The 24,285-nt window shown below is 51.1% G+C and overlaps 1 protein-coding gene across 7 annotated transcripts in view; it reads right to left on the bottom strand.

Annotated features, from left to right (window-relative positions):
* Window positions 1–152: 152 nt before the first annotated feature.
* P2RY1 (purinergic receptor P2Y1) overlaps window positions 153–24,285 on the bottom strand; it is a 43,469-nt gene continuing 19,336 nt past the window's right edge. Inside the window, exons 2-5 of one of the 7 annotated variants that reach the window (XR_005933414.1) lie at window positions 13,733–13,806; window positions 11,981–12,187; window positions 2,773–7,059; window positions 153–1,807 (exon numbers count right to left, since the gene is read on the bottom strand). Coding sequence is in view for 4 of the 7 variants with exons in the window: in XM_041126851.1 (XP_040982785.1) it covers window positions 5,900–6,991 (1,092 nt within the window). In the remaining 3 variants the exon portion in view is untranslated. Of the gene's footprint in view, window positions 7,060–7,674; window positions 7,896–11,980; window positions 12,188–13,732; window positions 13,807–14,506; window positions 14,790–24,285 lie in introns of those variants that run through there. The other 6 variants (XR_005933415.1, XR_005933416.1, XM_041126851.1 and 3 more) reach the window with 6 other exon arrangements.

The raw sequence follows: 24,285 nt of genomic DNA, 5'->3' as shown, positions 1-24,285 counted from the left end.
ACTTTGATTCTCAGTTGATCCGCCTGGTTTTTCGCAAGGTTTTAAACTTTATATATCTTGCAAACCTTTTATTATCTGTTTTTAAGTACATAGCGCTGCCTGAAGAATCACCTGGAAACATGAATTAATTGCAATAATACAAAAGGCAGAAAAAGGGTTTCATAATTTTATTGGAGCGGTTTCAAAGTGAGGTTGCTAGGTACAGTGCCAGTAACTCTGTGGCTGCGGTTCTGCTGCCACTAAAAATAGTTACGACTTCAAAAGCCATGCCTAACAGTAAATGTACATGCAAACAACCTCGTGCTTTATTAAAAAACAAAAATCTTTTTATTCATTAAAATTATAGACAAATAAGGGGATTTTTTTTCTACTATTTAATTAAAGCAGTTACATAACCTGAGCTTAAATACCAAGTAGCACTGTCTCTGCAGACATTGCAGTCAAATTTCACTAGTATTTACACAAAAATTAAACCTACTCATCAATATTAAAATCACAGTACAATAGAAAAATAAACATTTTCACATATATCCTTGAAACACACTGTAATTCACAGCCACAAAATAAGTAGTGGTTTTAATTCACAAGTTGTATGTCTTCAAAGTATTTGAAATTACTGTGCCAATACAGTTAGGCTCTGGAAATCCTATTCTGTAGTAGATTCTGATTCAGTGCAACGCACCTGAAGTTAGAAATAATATAGCAAAGGTAAGCAGGGTGAAAGAGTCCTATTCAAGCAGCTATAGTTGTTGTGGTTTTTTTTTTAAAGTTAAGGGATTTTAGTGCTGTCTAAACCAACGTCCACCCGAGGGTCAGTGTTTCACCCCCTGCAGCTCTACTGGTCCAAGCGCTTGCACCATCCCCAGTTTGCAATTGGCAGATGTTGAGCACAGCTGCTCAGGAGCTTGGAATACATTTTTCATACTGAAATTCAACTTCAGGCCTACAGCTTCTTTCAAAAATTTTACCAGAGGTGAAGACTAACCATGGCAGGTAACAAGTACGAATGTATAGACTTGAAAAATAATGAGCTTATCACAGAAGTAAGTAATACCTGTGTTAAGACAAACCACTCCTCATTAACGTTTTTGTTCTGGACCAATCTGAAGACAAAAACTAGCAACAAGGAAAAAAAAAACCCGAACCCCAGAAAGGCAATTATCAGTTTTTTTGTGTCCTGGCACCCCCGGGGCCAGCGCATTTACCTGCTACAGCCCTGACTTTCCGGGTGGGACTGCCTGTGTGTGGCAGCGGGGAAGCAGAGCCCCTTTCCACAACGCGTTCTGCCCAGCTCCTGGCGGGACCAGCGCCGGCGGGACCAGCGCGCTGGGCTCAGCGGGCTCCAGACGGACTCAGCCCTGCAGCTGGAGCAGCCGCGGCTCCTGCAGCTCGGCCGGGCACCTGCGCCAGAGGCACCCAACGCGCCCGCAGCCTTGCGTCCCGCTGTCCACCCCACCTTGTCCTTCCTCATCCAGAAAGGGGATGCCAGGCTCAGGAAAACTCATACCGCATGACCTCGAGGGTCCAGTCTATGGGCCCACACTATGGAAACAGATCTTCAGCTTCTGCCCTTGGGCACGGCCAGGAAGGCAGCGGGATGCTCCGCGGCGTTCGCTCACGGGCCGTCAGCCACAGAAACGGCCCTGCAGCTTCCCGCAGCCAACTGCCGCAGGATCGCAGGGGAATTCGGGCTGGGAGGCAGCTTACCAGGGCATTGAGTGCAATCTCCTGCTGAGAACAGGGTCAGGCAAGATACTTCTGGTTCCCTATGTCTCATCATTATTTCATTAACTTGGTGTCATATGAACTGGATTAAAACAAAAAAATCCGTGGTGCTGCGTTACAAGAATGTACAAACTGACAGCAGATCATGCGCAGGTTTCATAACGATTTCATTTTGTGTTAAAGATTACCATATGTAAGAGTTAATGGGCATAAAACGAGAAAAAAAAGTAACCCTGTGAGCTGGAGGAAGCAAAATACAGCTAATGAATAATAATTTGTTTCAGCGTGGAGCATTGTAGAATGCTTTGGCAAAACTTAAGCTCTAAATAACTATTTACTTCAAACCTTTTGGTGTCTTCAGTGAATGATTTGTAGTTATTAAAAGATTCCCAAATATACCCAGAGGAAAAATAGGTTAAAAGCATGACTGTGAAATCATAAAATGTTTAATCTCATTTGCTAGCTGAAGGCTACTACAGCACAAGGGAAGATGGAAGTTTTAGGTGGTCTTCCTGTAGTGAGACGATGTGCTGAATCTAGTTCCTAGTAAACCCAACCCATTGTCAGCATTGATTATTAATTAACAGTCCAAAGGCTGTAGCTGAGATTGCCTTCTCTTTGTGTATCGGATAGATCAGAAACTCCCGTCGAGTGGCTTAGGGAAAGGCTTCTTCGACCATTCCCGTCAGAGGTTTATGGATAAACACAGAAATCACCTTGGGCCTCTAACGTTGGTGGACTGATTGCCCTCCGTATTATAATAAAGGTAAGCGCCAAAAGGCAAATATTTAACAACAGACTTGCCAAGTTCCCCAGGAGCTAATGGCTCCAGCCATCACACTGCCTGGTTTTTGTCCCGGTGGTGTCCAATCCCTCCGGTCTGACCAGCCTCCTCTCTGATGGGATGGCCCAACAGACACGATTCCGTCATGTTGCAGGTAAAAAGTAATCATGTGGGAGGAGATAGGAATTTGGTGTGACTTCACGGAGGTTGTGACTACCCCATGTCAAATACAGCAATGCTTAAAAAAAGAGCAGGAACTTTACATGAGATTGTGAGGCTCAGCTTCAAGTGCCAGCTGGATTCAGAGGAGGCTGTGACATCTCGTACAGCAGGGTGTCACATCGGAGCAGGATGCGGTTTGAGGTGTTAGCTCTGCAGGCCATAGGATCTGAAAGATGGAAAATAAACTCCGTGTAAAATGCATTTAATGATCCTTCTCAGTGTTCGGTGGGAGGCTCCTGTACGCTTCCGTGAGGTGAAGATGCCGAGTGCAGTTGCCTGCCATGGCTGATCATCAGTGAAAGTGATCTTCATTAAATAAAGTATCAGAACAGACCTCAGTAATGAACTGGGTGAATCATCTCGCCAACTGCAGAGTTCTCTTCAGCAAAGCAAGATGAAACAGAGAGAGCTTTCAACGGGTTCACGAGGAAAGCATAAAAACACTGCAGGTGTCCGAGACCCAGAGGACTGCAGGGAAGACAATATGAGAGAGGCACGGCTGTCCTGAGCTCCAGAAGGTGGATCTCCCTGGCAGGGTGTCCATCCAGACCGTGGGTCTCTCCTGCAGCTTGCCCAGCCTGCTATAGCTGGGCCCGCAGAATTCTGTTGCGCTTGGATTTCATACACACTGTAATAGTCAGCCAACTTTGCCATATTAAAGAGACATATTGCAAAAAGACTGTAAGTAACTACATAAGGACCAACCTGGGTGTGCGGTTTTACATTCTGCTGTGTCTGTTTAGGATCTTTTTTCAGACATGAATTAGTGGAACATTTTATTTCCTAACTGAAAGAAAAGAGAGAAATAGACCACGAAACGCTGCGAAATGAACACGATTTTAAACCTAGAGAAGCAGATTCAGAGAATATCCTATTTTTATGCGCTCTCTCCATTTAATTCCTCTGCCATTCCAAACAAGACACGCCTCAGCTGAATGAAGTCTCAAATAATCACATAATAGGAGAAGTCATTTATTGTGAATCAGGCTCATTCTCCGGTGATATAAATAGGCTGTGCTGTTCCACAGTCTTTTGTCAGTAGGGATTAATTAGCAATTGACCCTTGGTTGGGATTTCTTCACTACCTCTACATTTTTCATCTTATAGGGCTAAATGAGATCTTAATATTGCCTTAAGAAGCTATGCTTCCTAAGCAGTAGTTTAATTTATCTCTAGGCTATAAATCAGTAGTTCAATTTATCACTAGGTTACATATCAACAGTGAATAGTCAGGGTGGAATTGAGTTTATTACAAAGATGTTCTGTTAGAAGACACAGTATTACAGTGATTGAAACATGCTGTTAAATTTTCCATTAATGCCCAATTCTGAATATGAACACGGAGAACCACACTTTACATACTTTACATTTAGCTTTCTAATAAATAAGTTCAATAAATAGGGACTTGGCAGATTAAGAAGCTGTACGTGTGAACAGAAGCTGCTTTACAATGTTGTCAAAAAATAACTAGAGCTATTCTTGTTGTTACCAATCACTGGAAATTAGTAAGTAAAATATAAATATTTTACTTTTACTATGAAGACTGGAGGAATGAAGATCTGTTAAAATCACCCTTAGGATTACATAGAACTTAATTTTGTACACTAAATTTATAATTTAGAGCATGCTTTCATACCATTTTTAGCACACAATATTTTCAAATACATTTCTGAAAAATATGAGAAATGAGTAAGACTGCTCATGTGAGATTTCGTCTGTGCTCTCATCACTAGCTCTTGTGTTACACAATATTGCAGTTTGGCTAATTTTGCATGACCTGTTCCACATTTGGAGAAGATATATAATAAAGGGCCGGATTTAGTCTGTAGTATATCGCAACATCTCGTTAATACAGTCATTTATTTGTCACAGTACAAAAAAATTAATTCCCCCAATTATTTTTTATATATATATATAATATATAATCCATTTATATTATCCATCGTAACGATTATTTTCTTGGGAAACAACTCTTACGTTGCCTCTAAAGATTGCCAGGAACAGAAACATTTTCATACCAAACGAAAACGCAGGTAACTCGAGCAACTGTAGTTTTACTTGTCTGAAAGGTACAGTTATTTTCAGCACACACACGTCTCACGTTTTACCCGTAAAGAACTCCAGCAAGGCTCCCAGCGCCGGCAGTCAGGCGTTCGCGCCGCAGCGAGATGCTGGTCAGCCTTTGGGACGGGCGTCTCGCCCCCAGCTCCGCAGAGCTGGCGCGGGCGCTCCCCAGGCGAGCCCAGTCCGCGCTCGGCCCCGTCCCGCCGTTCCTCCGGCTGACAACGCGCCGGTTCTCCTCGGCACGGAAGGCAGGATCGGACCGTCGGCCGCTCAGAACCGAATCGCCTCCGCACGCGTTCGCCCGCCGACATCTGTTCACGAAACGCACCGCTACGTGCACGTGCAAAGCAGGCGCCTGCTTGCACCAGCTCCTAGAGCGACCTGCTTATCTGTCTGCCAGGGGCTGAGGTGTCAGTTCACCTGGAAGCCAATTTGCCTTTAAAGGGGGTCCAGATTTTTCATGAACAACCATCGTAATCTGAAAGCATAATCATGCACACATCAGTAAGCCTACCTTTTGTAAAACACCGGCACTCAAAGAAGACTGAATCATAAATGCTACCGAACTATCAAATAATTATCAACACTAGAAGTAGATGAAGAAGTAATAAAACTGCAAAGGTGAGATAACTGCATCGTGACTTTGATTTAAATACTTGTTTACAACGGCAAGTGAGTGAAAGGCTAGGCATGTGGACTGAGCCTCAGACGAGAAGATACTGCTCTTTCTTATTTTTATTTCCTATTTTTAAAGAGAGGCTGATTGAGAACATTTTTGAACGTGGGAGACTAAGTCATTAAAACAGAAGCACTTGGATCGCTTTCTTCCTTCAGGGGATTTACTTCATTTTACTTTATCTGACACAAGTCAGAAAGAAACGAGAATATTGTAAGGAGAAGGAAAGCTGAATTTTGACACGTTATTCTCCATTAAAAATCTTCCACTGACTTTGTTAGGCTTTTTCTAAGATCAGAAAATGAGGCTTTACCTAAAGCGAATTTGAGAGACTGGTAGATTTTCCTCACACACTTGTAGCACTACAGTATCCTACTGTCTCAAAGCGGAGGATTTTTTCAAACTGTTCCGAAATCTTTCGCATTTGTTCACAAACTGGTATCTCCGTTCTGTTTGTACTCTGATAAAATATTGAGAGTCATTTCCTCGCTTTTGGACTGCACGTTGTGTTCACTTCTTCTGGACGATTTCCTGGTCGCCCTGGAAAGCCGCCTTCGAAAGGTATCGCCTGCCAGGAAGTAAAGAATGGGGTCGACGCAGCTGTTGAGGCTGGCCAGACCCCTCGTCACTTGGTAAGTGGCATAAACCTTATCGTTGAAGGCACACATTTGTGGAGTCTGAAAATCCACTCTGGCTCTTAGATTTAAGGTCTTCATCACGTGGAAGGGAAGGTAAGACACAGCAAAGACCGTCAACACAATAATAACCAGGTAAATCGACTTTCTCCTGAGAGGAGAATTGTCCAAATCTTTGTAAATCAAAGCTTTCACAATGAGCCCATAGCAACCAAGAATCAGTATGAATGGGATGCAGAACATCAGCACGGTGGTGCACATGCTGTAAATGAAGTAACTTCTCAGGTAATCATCAGCTGTTGTGTCGTAGCATGTCGTGGTTTTATTTCTCCTTATCCCCGTTCCCGAGTAGAAGAGTATGGGAGAAATCACGGCCACCACAATGACCCAGACCAGGGTGCTGACGTACACCGCGTTCTTCTTCTTCAGCCTCCCCAGCGACTTCAAGGGGTGCACCACTCCCGTGTACCTGTGCACACTTATGCACGTTAGAAACAAAATGCTGCCGTACAGGTTCACATGGAAGATGAACCTCTGCAGCTTGCACATGATATCGCCGAAGATCCAGTCTGTTTTATTGAAGTAGTAAAAGATGAGGGCGGGCAGAGTCAAGACATACAAGAAATCGGCTAGGGCCAAGTTGAACATGTAAACCGAGATGCCGCTCCAAGGCCTCATGTGGAAGACAAACATCCAGATGGCCACGCTGTTGCCCAAAAACCCAGTGATGAAGACCAGAATGTAGACGGTGGGCAGGTAATAGAACTGGAAGCCGGTTTTGGTCAGGGAACACTTGGTGGTGGCGTTTCCCGCAGACCAGCCGCTGCTGGATAATAGGTTGGGTTCAGTTCCATTCAAAGCAGCAGAGAAGAGGACTTCGGTCATGATCCTTCCACCAGAGTCACATAGGTCTGAGGGGAAGCAACAAAGTCTCTACGGGAACAGCAGCGCATCTAAAAAAAAAAAAAAAAAAAGAAAACCTAACTGGAAGGCGGAACCTGCCCGGCTTTCCTTCAGCGGGTTTCCAAGCGGCTGCGCTCGGCTCAGCCTTCTCCCACCCGCGCGGGTCGGTCTAGCGTGGGGCGCGGACCGTCCCCCCCACCCCGCCGCACGTCGGGGACACCTCGGCGGGGGGGCGGCCTGCCGCCGGCGGGCCCCGCTCCCGCTCCCGCTCCCGGGCGGGCAGGGCAGGCGGAGCGGGGGCGAGAGCGGGGAGAAGGCGAGAGGGGAGGGAGAGGGCGAGCGCCGCGAAGGGGCAGCGGCAGCGGGGCCGGCCGCTCCGCCCGCGCTCCTCGGGCGAGCACCGCCGCGCCCCGGCCGCCGGCCTCGTCCCACAGCCCGCCACCGCGGTTCCGCCCGCTCCCCTCCGCCCGCCCGCCCGCCTCCCCGAAGTCACCTCCGCCCGCCCGGCTCCCTCCCCGCCCCAGGTCGCCTCAGCCCGCCCGGCTCTCCCCGGTCACCTCCGCCCGGCCTCCGGCCCCCGCTCCCCGCGTCGCCCCCGGCCGCCGCCGCCGCCGCCGCCGCCGCGCCCCAGCCCGGCTCCGAGGAGCCGCCGGGGCCGCCCCCACCTGCCTCCCTCGGCGCCCTCCTCAGCCCGCGCTCGCCTCTCCTCGCCGCCGGCAGCGTCCGCCCGGCGGGGGGCGGCGTCCCGCCCGCAGCTGCCCCGGCCGAGCCGGCTCCCATCGCCGGGCAGGGCAGGGCAGGGCAGGGCAGGGCGGCCGGGCTCTACGGCGCCTGAGGCGCGGGGCGCCCCTCCATGGCGGCGCCCCCGCCGCCGCAGCCCCTCTGCCGCGGGAGGCAGCGCGCCGGCCCCGGGCGGACTGCGGGAGGGAGGGCGAGCGGGCGGGAGGGACGAGGCGCCGACTCGGCCCAGGGGCGCGCCGCCCGCCCTCCGCACCGCCCTCGCAGGCGGGCGGCGCTCGTCGCTCCCCGCCCGCGGCACATGGCGGACGGGCAGGGGGCTGCGGGCGCTCGGGGAGCCCGTGACACCCCCCCCCCCCCCCGCCGCCGGCACGGCCCTTGCTGCGGGCGACAGCCGCCACCCTCGGGCCCCCGCCCGGGTCAGCCGTCCCGCCCGAGACAGGGGGCTCGGAGGGGCGGAGGCGGTAGCGGAGCAGGCCGGCGGGCCCACGCGGCGCGGCGGGCGTGTCGCCGCAGGCGAGGCCAGCGCCAGCAGGCACGGCCGCCCGCCTTCGACCGCGTGGCGTGGCGCGGCGTGGCGTCGCCCCGGGGGGCTGTGGGGCGCACGACGCCGGCGAAGCGCGGGCACGCGGGACGGCCCAGCGCCGGCCGGGGCGGAGGAGGGCAGGGCCCTCTCCAGGCCTCGGCGGCGACGGAGGAGGAGGAGGACGACACCGCGCCCGGGCTAAGCGCCCTCCGTCCGCCATCTTCCCCGGAGGCTGCCAGCACCGTCGGGGCCGGGTGCGCTGCTCCTGCGCTGCTGCTGCTGCTGCTGCTGCTGCTGCTGCTGCTGCGAGCGGCCCAACGCCACCTCCCCGATCCTGCTTTCGCTCAGCCCTTTGAAATCTGCTCTGCAACCCAGTTTAAGCTACGCGAACATGTTAATTGCTGTAAATGGAACAGCTGAGCAGAAATATGCTCTACTGACCTCTAATTAAGCGCTATACATTTGGCGCTTGAGTCAGAATACGATTATTATTTATTGTCTTAGCAAAACACAATCTGCTGGTTTCAGCCATTTCTTCCTTGTTCACATTTTAGTTAAGATGTGTGGTGAGTGATACATGAGCTAGTCATATCTGCTCTCAGCTAAAAGCTGTGTTCTAGACGGAGGATTATTAGTACTTCATGAATATGTATTCATTTTTCAAACTTTTGAGTCTGTCTAAATTATAAAACTACTTTGTTGGGAAAGCTTAATTGGGAAATCAGCTGCATATTGTATCCTTGTAGGAATATGCAAGTGGATGCAGATGGAGTTGCCAGCCTGGCATCTCTTTTGGGGCAAGTTACACAGACTACGACTTTGAAGCCACAGCTTAGATTTTGTAAATATGGAGACCTTTTCTTCTTGTATATTATTTTTTTTTCCTTTTTGTACTCATCCACTAACCACATATTTACTGCTTTGAAGATTCTTTTTCATTTTAATACAAATTGAATGCGAAGAGAAAGGAAAGCGAAAAATGAGACAAGAACAGCAACACCTGTAAAATCTGAGTTTGTAAAGCAAACCCAGTTTACAAAACTGTTCAGTGGTGCCCTCTAGGATTTTAAAGTGCCAGCAAAAATTAATCCTTAGCCTCAGTGTTCCCACAAGAGAAAACACCCAACCCACAAACCAGACGTACGGTGAATACAGTATAATATATGAAGCCCACCATGCTGGTTTATGAAAAAGCCATCTTGGTCCTCAGAGAATCAGCTGCATGGCCAAAACCAGAGTTTGCTCCAATAAAGGACTTGGATTATTGTGTAAAAAGAATAACAAAAAATACAAAGCGATGCTATTAGCATACGAGAAGCCTTTTAGTTTATCTTTCCCTTTGTAATTGTTATTTCATTAGTGATTCTCTCAGTCCCATTGCTAACACACAGCTTCTCTTGGCAGCTTCCTTGAATTCCCTGTCTTGAGCAAATTTTGAGTCATACCAGAGCAGCGTTAGATAGCATCAGTAAACATGCACTCTGAACTACCGCCTGTTTGCCTCGGTTACCTAAGCAGTGCCGTAAATCCAAACCGTGGAGACGAAAGGTCGGAGCAGTAATTCCGGGAGCCCACAGCCCCCCGGGGAAGGAGGCGCTTCTTAGGGTTTGCGCTCGTGCCTGAGAGAGGCTGAGGCGCAGGCAGCCACGCCGGGCGCGGGGCCGTGCCGCGGGGACCCTGCCGTGCCGCGGGGACCCTGCCGTGCCGCGGGCGGGCGCCGCCGGCGCGAGGGTGAGCGGGACGTGGCTGCGTGTGCTGCGTTTGCCCAGGCACCTGTGGCAGCGTCCACGCCGACGTGACGTTCGCCGGGACAGGAGAGGCAACACCTGATCCGGCGTGAAGCTGCGGCGGCGGGGAGAGGGGATTCCTCCTCTGGTGGAATGTTCCTGCGGGGCCAGTGCGCGGAGTCAAGGCTGAACGCAAATGCATAAATATCTGAAGGCAGAAGTGAATCCGTACCAAATCCATGCTTCACATCCTTCAGCTGCAGCGCTGTTGATCCGTTACTAAAGACTCCAAGCTCAGATTTATAATCTGGGCTGAGAGACTTCAATTTATTTAGCCTTCTGTGCCAGGGCAGGATTTTCCAAGGTACCTGACTCATCCCTGTAACTTTTTTCTGAGTGTCACCTCATTTTTCAATGGCTTTTTGGAAGGGCGGGCACCCGAAGCAGACACCCGTTGTGACCGTGTTGCTGGCACTGGTTACCAGCATCAAGCGGCCTCCCTGCCCCAGCCGTTTCTGACGGTACCCTCGAGGGCGTAACATCACGCTCACGCATCGGCTCCCGGCTTCTCCTGGGGAAGCACCTCCACCATTAGAAGATCAGGTGCTACCCCATACTGCAAACAGCAGCATCTTTCCAGAACCACACTCACCTTGCCTCACAAGAGTAGAAAAGAGCCATTTCCCTTTTTAATGCACGTTTTCTAAATCGCTGGCATTCTTGCCTCCTTTTTACTCCTGCCTCACATACCCCACTTCGTCCAGGCTTTCCTTTTCCTTTTTTATACCCCAGTTACTGTGGCTGCTCCGTATTTCATCCTTTGCCTCGCCTAGCAAACCTCACCTCCGGTCTCTGCCTACACCACTTTTCCCCTCTTGCTACAACTCGGGCTCAGCCGGGCGCTGCTGATGGAGGGCAGAGGCGTGCGGATGGCCGGGACCCTCGCTCCTCACCGGCTTTAGTGGCACTTTGGACCTGCCGAGGAAACTGCCTGCCCGCTGCAGCCAGACCCGTGCAGCCGGTGCTGTATAAGCAGCTCCATCCCCGCTGCTTCATCGGCAGCCCGCGTCTCAGCACCGCCCTTCTGAGCCTGCCAGTACTGGAAATGGAAATCTCACATACTGGTTTTAACAGTTTGCACATTCTGACTGCAGTGCTTCAGCTGCGCAAGGTCCAAGCACTTACTTGAGTAAAGAACGAGGCATATTTTTTAGCAGCCATACTGTTACATGCCTTCGTACACAGCCAGCAAATTAGTGTCTTCCTGCTGGTATCACTGATCTGTTCTTAGTTTGGACCACAACCACAAAGCATGTTGCATTAGCACCTTTTCCTCCATAGCTCTAGCATATGCCTTGTAGCTGAATAGGTTTCTGTCTGGTGTAGCTGAAACTGAATTCCTTCCAGCTTTGCCTCTTAATGCACTTTCTGCAAAATCTGGGATTTTATACCACTGATTTCCACTAAACTGAATGTTTTGTTCTGTTAACAGCTGATTTAACTCAACTCAAACGGATGATATATCCCTAATGAGAAAAGAAAGCATGCTTGAGAGCAAATGGAAATTCCCAGTCAGTTCAATTAGCGCTGAACTATCGCAGTGTGTGGGTGTGTGCAAAGGGAACGGTCTGGACATAAATCCAGCTGTTTCTACCTGTTGGTTTTGCTTATCAGGAAGATTTAGATGCAGATTTCAATATTTCCAAGTGTGCTGGTATGAACAACAGGCCCAAACCAGGTGCAGACTGAGAGGCCGGTAGAGAGGACCCCCATAAATGATCATCACAATGCCTGCTCATAGTGAGGGTAAATATAGATAGATAGATAGATATAAACACACATGTATATAAGGCACTCCTCGTCTCACTCGGGAGCGCTGCTGGCAGGGGTGGGTGAGGACAGAACTCGGAGGGTGAGCTGCTCTCGACTCCCCGCTGCAGGACATCTTTCTGCTGCAAAAATGCCTATTTCACATTTTACCTGAATTGGCTCGTGACCTTCCTATTGGCTTCTGGTGAGCTTCATTCCCCTTTTCATTAGGAAACTCTTTAGGTCGAATAATGCTTTATCACACTGTATTTTCTTTCTCCAGTCTCTGCAGTTTCGTATCTTCCTTTTTCATTTCTCACAGAAGACAGCATCTCTCCCCAGCACTCCTTATACAGCTGCAGACTTTCCACAGTGAGCCTGAAATACGAATTTATTTTATTTTAAAATACTACTGCCTGCAGTATTTAAAATAATACACCTTTGAAGCTGTAGGAAGTCCCTCGGCTGGACTTCCAGCGGCCACCTGCACATATAGGTGAGAACCGAGGAAATTTTGGTTTAAAGGATTCGAGCAAACACTTACTTGTACAAAAAAGCAGAGCTCGTCCTTGTCTATTACTTAAAAATACATAGTAGACAGACTCTTTAGCAGTGGCTATTTACCCCAGTTTTTGTTTCCTTCCAGCCTTAGCTTCACATGCTGAAAATGCCCAGGTTTGGCCTTGACTTGTGAGTACATCTATTTGGGAAACGTGAGGGTGAGCAGACAGGTACGTGGGAAGTTGCTTTTGCGCAATAAGCAATTTCTGTCACCTTCCTGCAAGAACTTGCTGCCCTTAGCAGCTGAGGCGGAAGGCTGAACGCTGGCAAGGAAGTGATGTGCAAGACAAAAAAGTCCGTAACAGTGAAGAAAACCAGGAGGGCATGTCAAATCTCCCACAAGAGATGCCCAGTACTCCCTTTTCCCCATCGCGAAGGGCTGACAGGGTGGGTTTCTGGTCTGCAATTCGGCACCAGCCCCGGGGATCCTACCGCTCGGCTGCGGAAAGGAGCGCGTGTGTCCTGGGAACCTGGGGAGGGGGGCAAGGGCGGGCAGGGGACCCCGACCCCGGCACGGCAGCCCCGGCAGCACCGCAGCGAGCCCGGCACGGCGCGGGACCTGCTCACCGCTGCAAGCCTCGGCTGCCTCTGTTTGCCTTTCCTCAGAAAACAAACCTGGGAAATGACAGTTCAAGGGCTGATAAGAATCGTTAGACGTGTCTGTTGCAGACACGACATGCGCTGCTGGTTGAGAGCAAGTCTTAACTGCGTTCCCAGCCCGCTCACAAAAAACTGCCAGCAGAATACGTGCCCAACGCTCCGCTGGTGCTTCTGCCAGCGAAGTCTCTGCTTCGCCACTGCTTTGCCCTCCTGTGCCTGCCGTCCCTGCAGATCCGACACTGCTGTCCTCACTGCCGTTCTTGGAGAACTGTCAACCCGCTCTTTAGGGGTGACAAAATCCCGCTGTGCTACAGCCGTCAAGGAGATACCCCCGGTGCCTGCTGCTAAGGCAGGGGAAGCGGCTCTCTCCCCCGCCCCGGTGCGAGAGGAGCGTGCGCCCGTGTGCGTTTTTAATGTCTGAGCTGACATTTTGCTGTCTTGAAAACAAAATCTGTTCATGGGCTAATTAAATAGATCTGCACGCAGCGTAACGTAAGCCCCAAGGAGCGACAGAGTCCCAACAGGGTGTGAACTTTGTGAGACAGAATGGCACAGTATTGTGCATGCAAAAGATTATAATTTTAGAATCAATAGTGGGTACTGTGGTGGGTGGCTAGTGTGGGAATTCAGGCTGCTTGGTCCGTAAGGCCCTGGTAGGCATCCGATGTGACTGTCACATATTCCTACAGGGATGAATACTATACGTCTTTTCTTCTCCCTCTTTGCCTTTATTAATATTATAAACCAAAAAGAATAACAAACCTGCTGTTTCAGAGTGCCTTCTGTGTTTCAGAATATGCAAATAGTTTCTGATCAGCGCTGCCACTGTGATGCCCCTGCGATACAACACAGCAATAAATAGAGTTAATGCAGGTGACTTATTAATCCTAGTAGAGCAACTACACTTCCAGAGTCTAAAGATAACGCAGAATACTAGAAAATTTGTTCTAATTACAGCAGGGAGCATCTTGCCTTCTTCCTATATTGCCATTTTAAATTGAAATTACTATTCTCAGTAGAAAAGATCTTTTGTTCAGCTACCAGCCAAGAAAGACGATTCTACCGAGAAGGTTTAATAGCGTGTTAATACTCACATTACACAGTTTCCTCAAACGGCCAAGAACACAAACAGGCAGGAAACTGTGAAGATCTCATACCAAGGGAGACAAAATTAAGTATTTCAATTAAGTACTTGCTACCTAATGCATCGAGGGAAATGAACACAGCATTCCCTCTGAGGTGCTATAACCGAAGCATCCTACGAGCATATCTCGGTGGGGTACAGGGACAGGCTTCCCTGTTTGCAGGGACGTGTCCCCACACGGCCGCCCGGCAGGGAAGCCATGGAGGGGTGGCAGTGGGGCCCCGCAGGTGCCTGGTGCCTCCTTCCAGCCCTGCCTGGCTCCTCTTGCTCCCCCAAAGCATTTTGTAACCCCAGATCCATGCTGCCCCTGCAGCAAAGCTGAATTTTCCCGTACAGCCGAGCCCCCCGGCAGCAGCACCACAGCTCGCCCTAACGCTGTTTCGAGACCTAACTCTGATTTTCACTGGAGCTAGCTTGCGAGTAAACGTCCACTTGTGTAGGTCTGCAAAATGGGTTGGCTGGGGTTTACTTTAGCCAGCTCTCTGTCTTTTTCTCCATTATCTGGACAAAAGCTTGCAGTGGGGAAGGCAGTTGGGTTTTCCCAGCCCAGCGAGGGCCGTGAGGAAGCGGGAGTTGGATGGAGTGGAGGGAGCCCATGCTCAGGGGAGCTGCACAGCACCGCTCGCACACAGCCCTGCTGCTGCGGGGAGTTTTCGGGTGGTTTCAAGAGCGCTGTTAACTCTGCGCTCCGTGTCAGTGATCCCAGTTTGAGGTGATGGAGATGGGTGTGAGTGCCACATTTTCTCAGAACAGCTCTTCAGAAGCTGGGAGTTTTGCATATGTCCTCACTCCTCACCTCCCGGGCAGGTTTCAGCTCTGTCTTGCCTCCTGCAGGTACGCATAGCTTACGGGTACGGTTAGGCACCCCTACCAACAGCGAGCATTTGGTAATCAGCATAGCAGGCACATTCTTCAGGCTGCAGAGGTCGGAGCAAAGCCCTCGGCTTTCTCTGGTTTGGCTGCAGCAAACCCGCGCTCCCTGGGCGTCAGTGCTGTCTCTTCGAGGGCATCTCTGACCGTGGCCAAGGCAAACGGCGCGTTTGCTGGAAAACGCACTCGCACTGCCGGATGATCGGTGCTGACAACAACGAGTTACCGTCTGTGTAAGGAGATGTCCCGGCAATGACCCCGAGCCGTAATGACGCGCAGGGACCCCGCGGCATGCGGGAGCTGGCCCCCAGACGCGCAGGAGCTGGCCCTGCCTCGCTCCATGCCCACAGCCTCTGCCGGGGTTGCAGTGCAGGCGTCGGGAGGGATGAATCCCGGACTCCCACGCAAGGCAGGGACTTGAAAGAGGTGGCCCTGCGTCCCCTGGCTGGGGCAGGACGGCAGGGCTGCTAACCCGGCCAGCTCCAGATGTGCGAAGGGGGCTCAGCAGATGTTCTCGCAGGAATCAGATCTCAGCCACTTTGCACAGACACACGGCGCCGGCCCCGAGCGCGCCCCTGGACCCCGGCTTCATCCCAGTTTGCAGGGATGCACTTCCCAGTGCTCACTAGCCTGCTGAGAGAGCAGTCCTGCTGCGGGCACAGCTGGAGGCAGCGTCCAGTTCTGGAGCAGAGGAAGTCAAATATTATTCAGAAAATACCTGCAATCGCATCACTGTCAAATCATATCAATGGTAAATATCATCTGCTAATGTTTAGCAGATATTAGAAAATATGGTAATATTGGATTTTCAATTAAATTTCCCTTTTAACATCTTTAAACATGTTTAAATGTAGACAAAAATTGTTTCTTGACATTTTAATATAGTATTTGATCAGGTCATCTGTTCGGTTAAAATAAATCTTGTCAACACTAAAAATACAGAAAAGCTAAAATCAGACAATGTTTTCAGGTGCTAAGCTTTCCTACTGTGTATGAAACACTGGAGAGAAGATGTTAAAACTGATCTGGAACAATTTTTTAAAAGCTAAGATTAAGAAATCAGAGAACAGTAATGTAATAATAGGTGAAAGCCTAGCATATTGCTTTTCTACGGACCGGAGGCAGCAACAACCACAATTTAAAAGTTGTCGAGGTGACCTCTTGCTGCTGTTAGCAAGAACCACTTCCTGAAGCCCTTCTGAGCTTTTATCCTTCCGTTTTTTCTTTATTCTGTACCCACATCTTCTTTCCCGATCAGTTCTACATGAGCTGATCTAGATAAAAGGGGGAACATGCCATATACCCACGCATGGTATTACATTTCCTGCAGAACCCTCACCCTATGCTATTATCCCGATGGCGCTGAAGCAGGTGACTCATCATTTTCCATACAGTGGCATCTTGCCCGCTGTGGCGCGGAGCACCCGTCGGCCTCCCCGGGCGCCTGTGCCAGAGGCTCTCACCAGCCCCGTCGTGTCCGATGGGAGCTGCTGGGTTTGCTGTGCCGGCGGGCTCGGGCCGGTGCTGGCGGTGCCCGTTCCCGAGGAGAGCCGTGCCCGAGGGCGAGCACCGGCCCCGCAGCGAGCGGCTGTGCTGGGCTTGTCTGAACGCTCACCCGCCTCTCCACGCTGGGCTGCTGCTCCAGGAGCCGTGGCGACTGCCTTGCTCTGAATGCAACTAACGCCCATTAGTTCACTGGAAAACGTAGAACCTCCGAATTCTGTTGGATTATTTCCACATAGATAAAAATAAACATCCACGTACCCTTTCGCTTTGCTGTACAGCAGCGGTTATGCCGTCGAACGCTGACATATTGAATCCCGAACCCTAGAATTGCATTTTCAAAGGCTGTTAGCGTAACTTGATGTCATTCACCGGGCCCCTGCTAATGGCACAGGCTCTGTTTAACTGCGGGCCGTGTTAAAGTCTGGCCACATTTTAGTTGTTCTTGAATTCGAGGGTCCAAAGCTACCAGTAATGACCGGTCAATGGGTTTTCTAATGGATCCTAAGGATCTACTTTGGCACTGGTTTTACAACAAATATAAGTAAGGTGCAATTCTTGCCCAACTCTCGCTGCCAGTGATGAAACCCAAGTGGCCCTGGGTGGTGGCGGTGCCCCCCTGCCCTGCCTGCCCGCGGACCAGCCCTGCCTGCGGCACCAGCCCTGCCTGCCCTGCCTGCCCGCGGCACCAGCCCTGCCTGCGGCACCAGCCCTGCCAGTCCCTTCCTCCCGTCAGCTGGCCTTTTCGCAAACTGCCCTCCCTCACATTTCTGCCTGAAGGGTTTAATTTGGAGAAGGAAGGGCCTCGAAAATACCAGTCATGGAAACGGAAGCTAAATTATTCAGTTCAGTGCTGCCGCATAATGAATCCTGGATTTTTATCTGTGCTGATGCCAATACTCTATTTTATTTTATTTTGGGAATATCTGAAAATATGGTAATGACAAAGCAGTGACAGGAGTTCAAACTAAGTATTAGAAGTCCCTTTTTTTTGGACTCTCTTCTGACGGGTTTGAAGCTGATGGGGGTAGGAGCACCCTGAGCAATACTTCTGCACTGATGCCTCCGCGGCCAGACCCTTTCATTCCTCCTCCAGCTATTGTTCCCTTTCTCATTATCCTGCAGCTCTTTTTCTCTCCCAGCCGCTCTGGCCTCCTTCCTCCCAGAGGTGTTCCTCCCAGGGAGCTGCTGCGTGGGTCGCAGTCGTCTCCCATTACCGGGATGCTCTCAGCTGGTTTCTGTCCTGCCACTGGGCTGAAACCGAGCGAGTTGAACGTTTTCCTGGGCGCATCTCAGAGCAGCCAGGCATCTATCGGCTCTCAGCAAAACTTCCATATGCATTTGGCAACTCAAAGTAATATGCGACAGCTCCCATTGACAATTAGGAAGGAGATGATGCTAAGGAATAAACAAAGAGATACGTCAGTACCTGAAATAAAAAAGCTGAATGAGAAGCTAATCATGTAGTACGAAGATAATGCCAGCTTAGCTCTTAGTGGAAACAAATACCCTGGCAATCATTACGAAGGCCATTTCTAATTCAATGTGCAGTTGCTGAAGCAACGGCTTCAGTTTAATCTGCAAAAGCTGAAGCACTTCAGTCCCAGTGGGAAGTGCCACTGCTGCAGGGACCTTCCCATCCCCACATCCCCTCCTCCCTTATTTAAATTGCAAATACAAATAGACTCACCTGGTTTGTACCTGAGTCATTATAAAACAAATATGATAGGCATGTTGAATGTAGAAAAACCATAAAAACTATAAATATAAATCTATTCTGAGATATTGTAAAGCAAAGTTAGCACATACTGCAGGTGATGTGTGCATGTGGACAGAAGACAGAAGGGCACTCAAGGAGCAGACTGCAGCGCAGTGTTGGTGAGAAGTCCTGGCTAAACCAGACCAGTTTCCATTTTTCCTCAGGGAATCGAGTACCTGTTTCAGACCAGCTGATGAATGTTCAGACAACTCTGTACAGTGCCATTACAGACTGCATCCGTCCCTGCAGTGTTACAGGTCACCTGTGACTGTTGTCCCTGCAAATGGCTCATCCCCATCAGAACCCCATTTTCAGCCAATCACACTGGCATCAGGTCTCTCATTATATTTGATTTATTTGAGCTTCCATTCCTTATGTCCTTGAATTTGACTCCTGTTTCATACAAAAGAAGTCACTTTTCTGATTTTGTACCGTTACGTGCAACCATTTTGCACATTAATTCCTTCCAGATGCCTGCCAGGGGGGTACCAAGCGATGCCTCCGCTGCCCGGCTGCTGTTGACTCTTTCCCAGGCAAACCCCACACAGAGACAAACGAGGCGTGGAGCCATCCAAACCACAGGCGCTCCCCTGAAAGGGTTCAGGCAAACCGAATAGACGCTCCTTCCCCTCAGCTGAATTTTACGCTCTTTCCCTCTTCTAGTATTTGGCTTTTTTTGCCTAGAAATCCAATCAGCTCGCCCTGGGCACGCTGCACCCGCTGACAGCTGGCAGTGCCCGCGGGGCTGTGCCGTGGGGCCGTGCCTGCCCACTTCGACAGCGGGCCCCTCTGCTCCCCACTACGGCAGCGGGACCCTCCGCTCCCCGCGCCCAGGCAAGGCTAGTGGCTGCTGCCTGCCGTGGGCGCATCTTTCCCTCCTGCCTTTCAGCTTCTGCTTGCACCACGCTAATGCTTTCCATCCCTTTAATGATTGTTTATTCAGCTCTTAAAGGATTAACTTTTGGCTTTTAAAATTGGAGCTTCAGGAGCTTATTTCAGGAGCCTAGTCTAAAAATGTACTGGAAAAAAAAAAATCACTGGCATAGATAATCTTTTTATAATCTCCAGAATTTATCTAAAAGAACCCACTGTTAAGGAAAAATACCTCGGTTAATGTTCAAACATGAGTGAGTGTGGTGGTGGTTGTACAAACCTTTTAAAGCTATTAATGATTGATTTTAATGTCTTGTATTTAATGGGGGACAAGATCAGCACTGACTTAAAACCACAGCAAACTTGTGTGTAGAAAGGCAAAAAGTCCTCCGTGAGTTTCTATTTGCCACTCTGATTTCTAATATAAGTAAAATCAAGAGCAATTATAAATGGGGGAAGGTAGAAAAGCTGCACTGCCAGCGCTGTGGAGCTGTCTCAGAGAAGGACTAATACCAAAACATACTGCTATTTAATATGGGTTTTCTTAAGAGAAACTTGTCCTTCATGCACAGGACCAGCACCATCGTGCAGAGCTTGCTGGGAAGTGCTGGTGTTGCAGCCGTGGTGGATCCCACGTAATGGATCCCCTGTAATTCCAGGTAATCAACTGCCACTTTGCAAAAATTGTTTCTTAGAAGTCCCTTTAACAGTTCCTTAAAAATTCCTTTTGTAAAGTACTGAGATAGCCAGCGTGATATTCAGCCAAGTGACCTAAATCTAATTCTCTCCTGGAATTGCACCAACACGGGATTTGCCGCTCTGCCTGTAACAGCAAACCAGGTAACTCAGGCTGGTGCGGATCCCCAGCCTGACTTCCCGGAGCAGCCTTCAGTGCAACCTCTGCTATTGCCAGTAGTCGTTTATCTAATTCTTCAACTAATGAAACATAACTCTATTTCAAGATGCATCTTATTAAATGCTTTTCAATTGTTCTTACAATGTCTGTCGTTTGTGTTCTGCTATTTTGTCCACACTGATAGTTATTTTACCGTAATCTGCTTTAGCTTCTTTCTGCGCTCGCCTCGAGAGAGGGGAGAGGGGAAGCATCGCCGGAGCTGTGGCTCCGTAGGGACCCTTGCTGGGGACCCGGGATCACCCCAGCACCCTTCCCGGGAATCCGCCCCGCACCCTCTCCCTGCCGCTGCCTGCTCAGGCCATTTCTGCTCTGAGGAGGACACATCCAGCTGCCCATGCCCTCGCTGGGAAAAGGGCAGGGGTGGGCTTTACCTGCTTTCAGAGCCTCGCTGGCGTGGCTTAGGCACCCCAAACTGCACAGAGCTGCCGACCTTTTCCTCTCTGTACCCCTGACCTTTAAGAAACGGCATCACCACACAGTTGTAAATGTTAAGAAAAGGGAAGGTTCCCTATGGCTCTGTGCGGTTTTACAGGAAACAACGGAGACGTGACTGTAAGCTGTAAATACAAATTGCTTCAGACTTGGAGTGCCGTTTTCCGTGCTATCCTATTACTACTGCACAACCACAGAGAGAGTGATTTACTGAAAACCCAATGTCTGGAAGAGGAAACACCAGTGAGATATGTCTGGTGATCATTCCCTTTCTATGAGAGCTTGGGAGTTGCCACTGGCGGGTTTTCCGCTTATCTCTACGTGAGAAAGGACAAGGGGACAAAGAGAAAAAATTCCTTCAGCCTGAGTCACTCGGAATGAAGAAATGACAGTAGGAGACAGAGAGAGGTCCACTGATTAAAACAGCGACGTTTGTAGTAGCTTTGCGTAGTCCTGGTGCAAAGATTTACAACCAAGTAGTGGCTTATCCTACAAACGTGCCGCCGTCCCTGAGCCACGTCCAGGCACAGCTCTGCCCAGCCATTACCCTGCACCTGGGTTTTTCCATGCCGGACTGCTTCCTCCGTGCCTAACAGCTTGCTGCAAACTGTAGATCAGGATTTTTTTGTCCTGTGCTGGCTAGAAAACTGATGGACAGGTTATACAGGAATTAAGTTCTAATTTAGCAAAAAAAATGGGGACAGGCAGGAGGAGCAGGGAGCGACACCTCTGCAGCAGCAACCTCAGGGAACAGCTTCCTAAAAAAGCCATAAGGCGTAAATTCGCTGCTGCGAGCCCCAGCAGCAAGGCAGCCTGCCTGTACCCCTGCCCGCCCCGGGGCTGGCTCCGCCGCCTCAGAGTTTGGGTTCAACACTTGGGTTCAACATTTCTTCCCTTGCGTGTCCCAGTGCGGAGTGTTGGCTCTGCTCAGCCCAGATCTGTTTCAGTGTGGGAGGAACGTAAAGACTGTGCCTGCTTTCTCCAGCATATTAAAACCAACCCCTGGAGACTCACGGGGCTCGTGTTTTCTGGTGGCAGGATACCAGCGAACCTCCTTCTGGGCGTAAAGGCCCCAGTGAAGAGCTCGGTTTTCAAGCCCATCTGTACCACCGGTTTCACCCGTGCTGTGCAAGATCCAGAGCGAAGGCTCGCCCCAGCAGCCCTTTCCCAGCCGTTCCCATGACTGTCCCAGAGGTGCTGGTGGGCTGCCTCGTCCCAGCCCCGTCCCCAGGGACTGCAGGCACCCCCGGGCTTGCTGGGGTGCCAGCACTGGCTGCTGAGAGGGGAAGGCAGAGCCACGGACGAGCTCGTTCGCATCTCAGTCTGATTTTGGCAGACAGTTTAAATAGATGCTAAGGGAGCTCTTGAGGAAAGGGGAGCAGGACTTCGTCTCCTGCTGTGTTTGCGCTGTGCCCGGCATGAAGGCACCCTCCGTGCTGTCTTAATGGAAATAAATACCTCCCTGGTACAGGTGCTAATGAGGCTTCATCTGTTTGGCTAAGGTGGCTGCTGCAGGAACCCTGCCAATTCCCCTCGGTCCCGGCTGCAGTGGAGAAAATAGCAGCCAGGGCAAAGGCTTAGTACTTTTGTAAACTAATGAGAGAAGAGGGATCATCCTGCCAAGCCTACTGGCCAAATAATGAGATTGAATCTCTGAAGTCGTAATTTGGTGGTTAAGTGAACAGGACTAATTCTATGTAAACTGACGGGTTTAATTACTGGACCCATTTCTAGAAAAAAATCGGGGAGCAGGTGTCCGGCAGCCTGCTCCAGAACCACAGCGGTTTGCAGGGTCCTCCAGCACCAACAGCCCCGACCCCCTTTGCCCTCAGGCTGCCCCGGTACTTGGCAAGGGTGCAGGTGGGGGTCACACACCAAACCCCCCCAGGTGACGGGCTGGCCCTGCAGACACGTCTGCGGCGGTGGCCTTCTGCTGCACCAGGAGCATCCCAAGCGCTTTGCAGGAGAGGGCTTCATTGGCAAGAGGCCCCTCGTGCCAGCCCCGTAAGCTGCTTACAGCCTGCTCAGCAGCAAGCGGCTGGAATGGCATCAGCTTTCCTGCCCAGCGCATTAGTCCAGGCTAAGTAGCCTGACAAGAAGGACTGGCTCGCTGGGCGGTGGTGACTCCCCTCCCTCGCAGCCGGCACACACCTCGGGACGCCGGGCTGATGCCAAAGTTGGCTGCAGGGAAGAGGCGTTGCAGCCGGGAGCTGCGGCGGTTCTGGTGACACCGCTGCGCGGGGTCTCGCCGGCGGCGGAGGCAGCTGCCGCCTCCCCAGCAGCCACGGGACCCGGCGGTGAAAAGCACCGCGTTTGCAGGGCTTCTCCCGGCGACGTTGTCCCACCCCGGAGTAACGAGTCCCTGCAAAGAGTCCGGGAATTTCTTTGACCAAATTCAGTTCCCCTTAAAGAACATCATCAGTTTACGCTGGAGGGGCCCGTGAGCTTGCGCCGGTTTTGCAGCCCAGAAGCGTTTGCTGGTGTCTCTAGGCTGTTGCACCGCGGGATTTGGCTCGGGAGGGTTTCTTGCCGTCAGCCCAACCGACTGCCACGCGACCCACTGGGGTCCTGCTGTTTTAGCAAACACGGGAGGGAGACGAGGGCAGGAGGGGAGGCTGCGCATCACGGGGAGGGCATGCCTGCTTCCCTGCCCTGCCCAACACCGCGGCTGGTCCAGGTCCCGGCCGACCCAGCACTCTCATCCGGCGCTGTGGGGCCTCGCGCGCGGCAGCCCGGCAAAACCAGGGCGGTTCGGCACGGGGCGGGGACGAGCCGTATCCCTGCTCGCGGTGGCAGCATGCCCTGGCATGCACCGGCGCGGGGCGTTTGCTCGGCGGAGCAGCAGCTCGTGCAGCTGCGTGGGCTCCCCAGCCCTTCCCCAAACTCTCCAAATTAAAAAAACCCCAAACCCAGGATGTCAGAGTTCAGCTATAAATCAATCCGCAATCTCACGGGGCAGAAGTAGGTCGCTGCTTACAGGAAGCAGCCCCAGAGCTCTCAGCGTGCTCCCTAAAATACTTCCCTGCAGGGGCCCCTGAACCTTGGGAGACAGCCAGAGAGCAAGGTGGGATAAACCCATCGCTTTGCAGGCACCGAAAAGGAGACATGCTGCGTCTTTGCTGGGGTTGCTGCCTTCCCATCTGAGTTATCTGGGTCAGTTATTTTAAGGCCCCAACATTTCCCCCTCCCTGCACACGGGGTGGGCGCTGCTGCGGCGGGGCAGACGAGCGGCAGGAGCGTGCCGGTGTGCCGGACCCCCCCGGCACGTCCAGCTGGCAGGAGCCGTGAGTTAGAGCTGCAAATGTATTTGTCAGTAATGCGGTAGCTCGTACCTGCGAGCAGATTGAAGGGTTTGTCAGCGAAACTTCCTGCATGCTGTGGCAAAAGCAAATTTTGTGGCATCTCTGTGAAGAGGGTCTGCCTGCCCCGGGGGGGATACAATGGGACAGCGGGTGGGTGACGGTGTTACCGCGCTCTTCAGCAGAAAGAGGATAAATTACAACGTGGCAGAAAGATGCTGCTGCTCCTGGACGTTGAGGCAGTTTAAACTTTAGTACTTGATGAAATACAACATGCAAAGACCTGATGTGTTAAATAGTAAGTAATAAATAAGCATGATGCTGCATCCCCTGGCACAGGCACTGCCGCCTGCACGGAGCACAGGGTCTGCAGGCGGGGAGGGCTCAGCAGGACCGCGGATGCCTCGGGTCGCCCTTCGTGCTCCCGACCTTCAGCCTGGGCACGCAAGAGCAGAGGTACAAACTGGTGTCGCTGCTCCCTTCACCCCTGCGTTCCGAGGCACAAACACCATCTGCAGG

The sequence above is a fragment of the Aquila chrysaetos genome, chromosome 10 (genome assembly GCF_900496995.4).
Source record: "Aquila chrysaetos chrysaetos chromosome 10, bAquChr1.4, whole genome shotgun sequence".
Taxonomy (NCBI): Eukaryota; Metazoa; Chordata; class Aves; order Accipitriformes; family Accipitridae; genus Aquila; species Aquila chrysaetos.
This window is presented reverse-complemented; position numbering and strand designations above follow the sequence as displayed.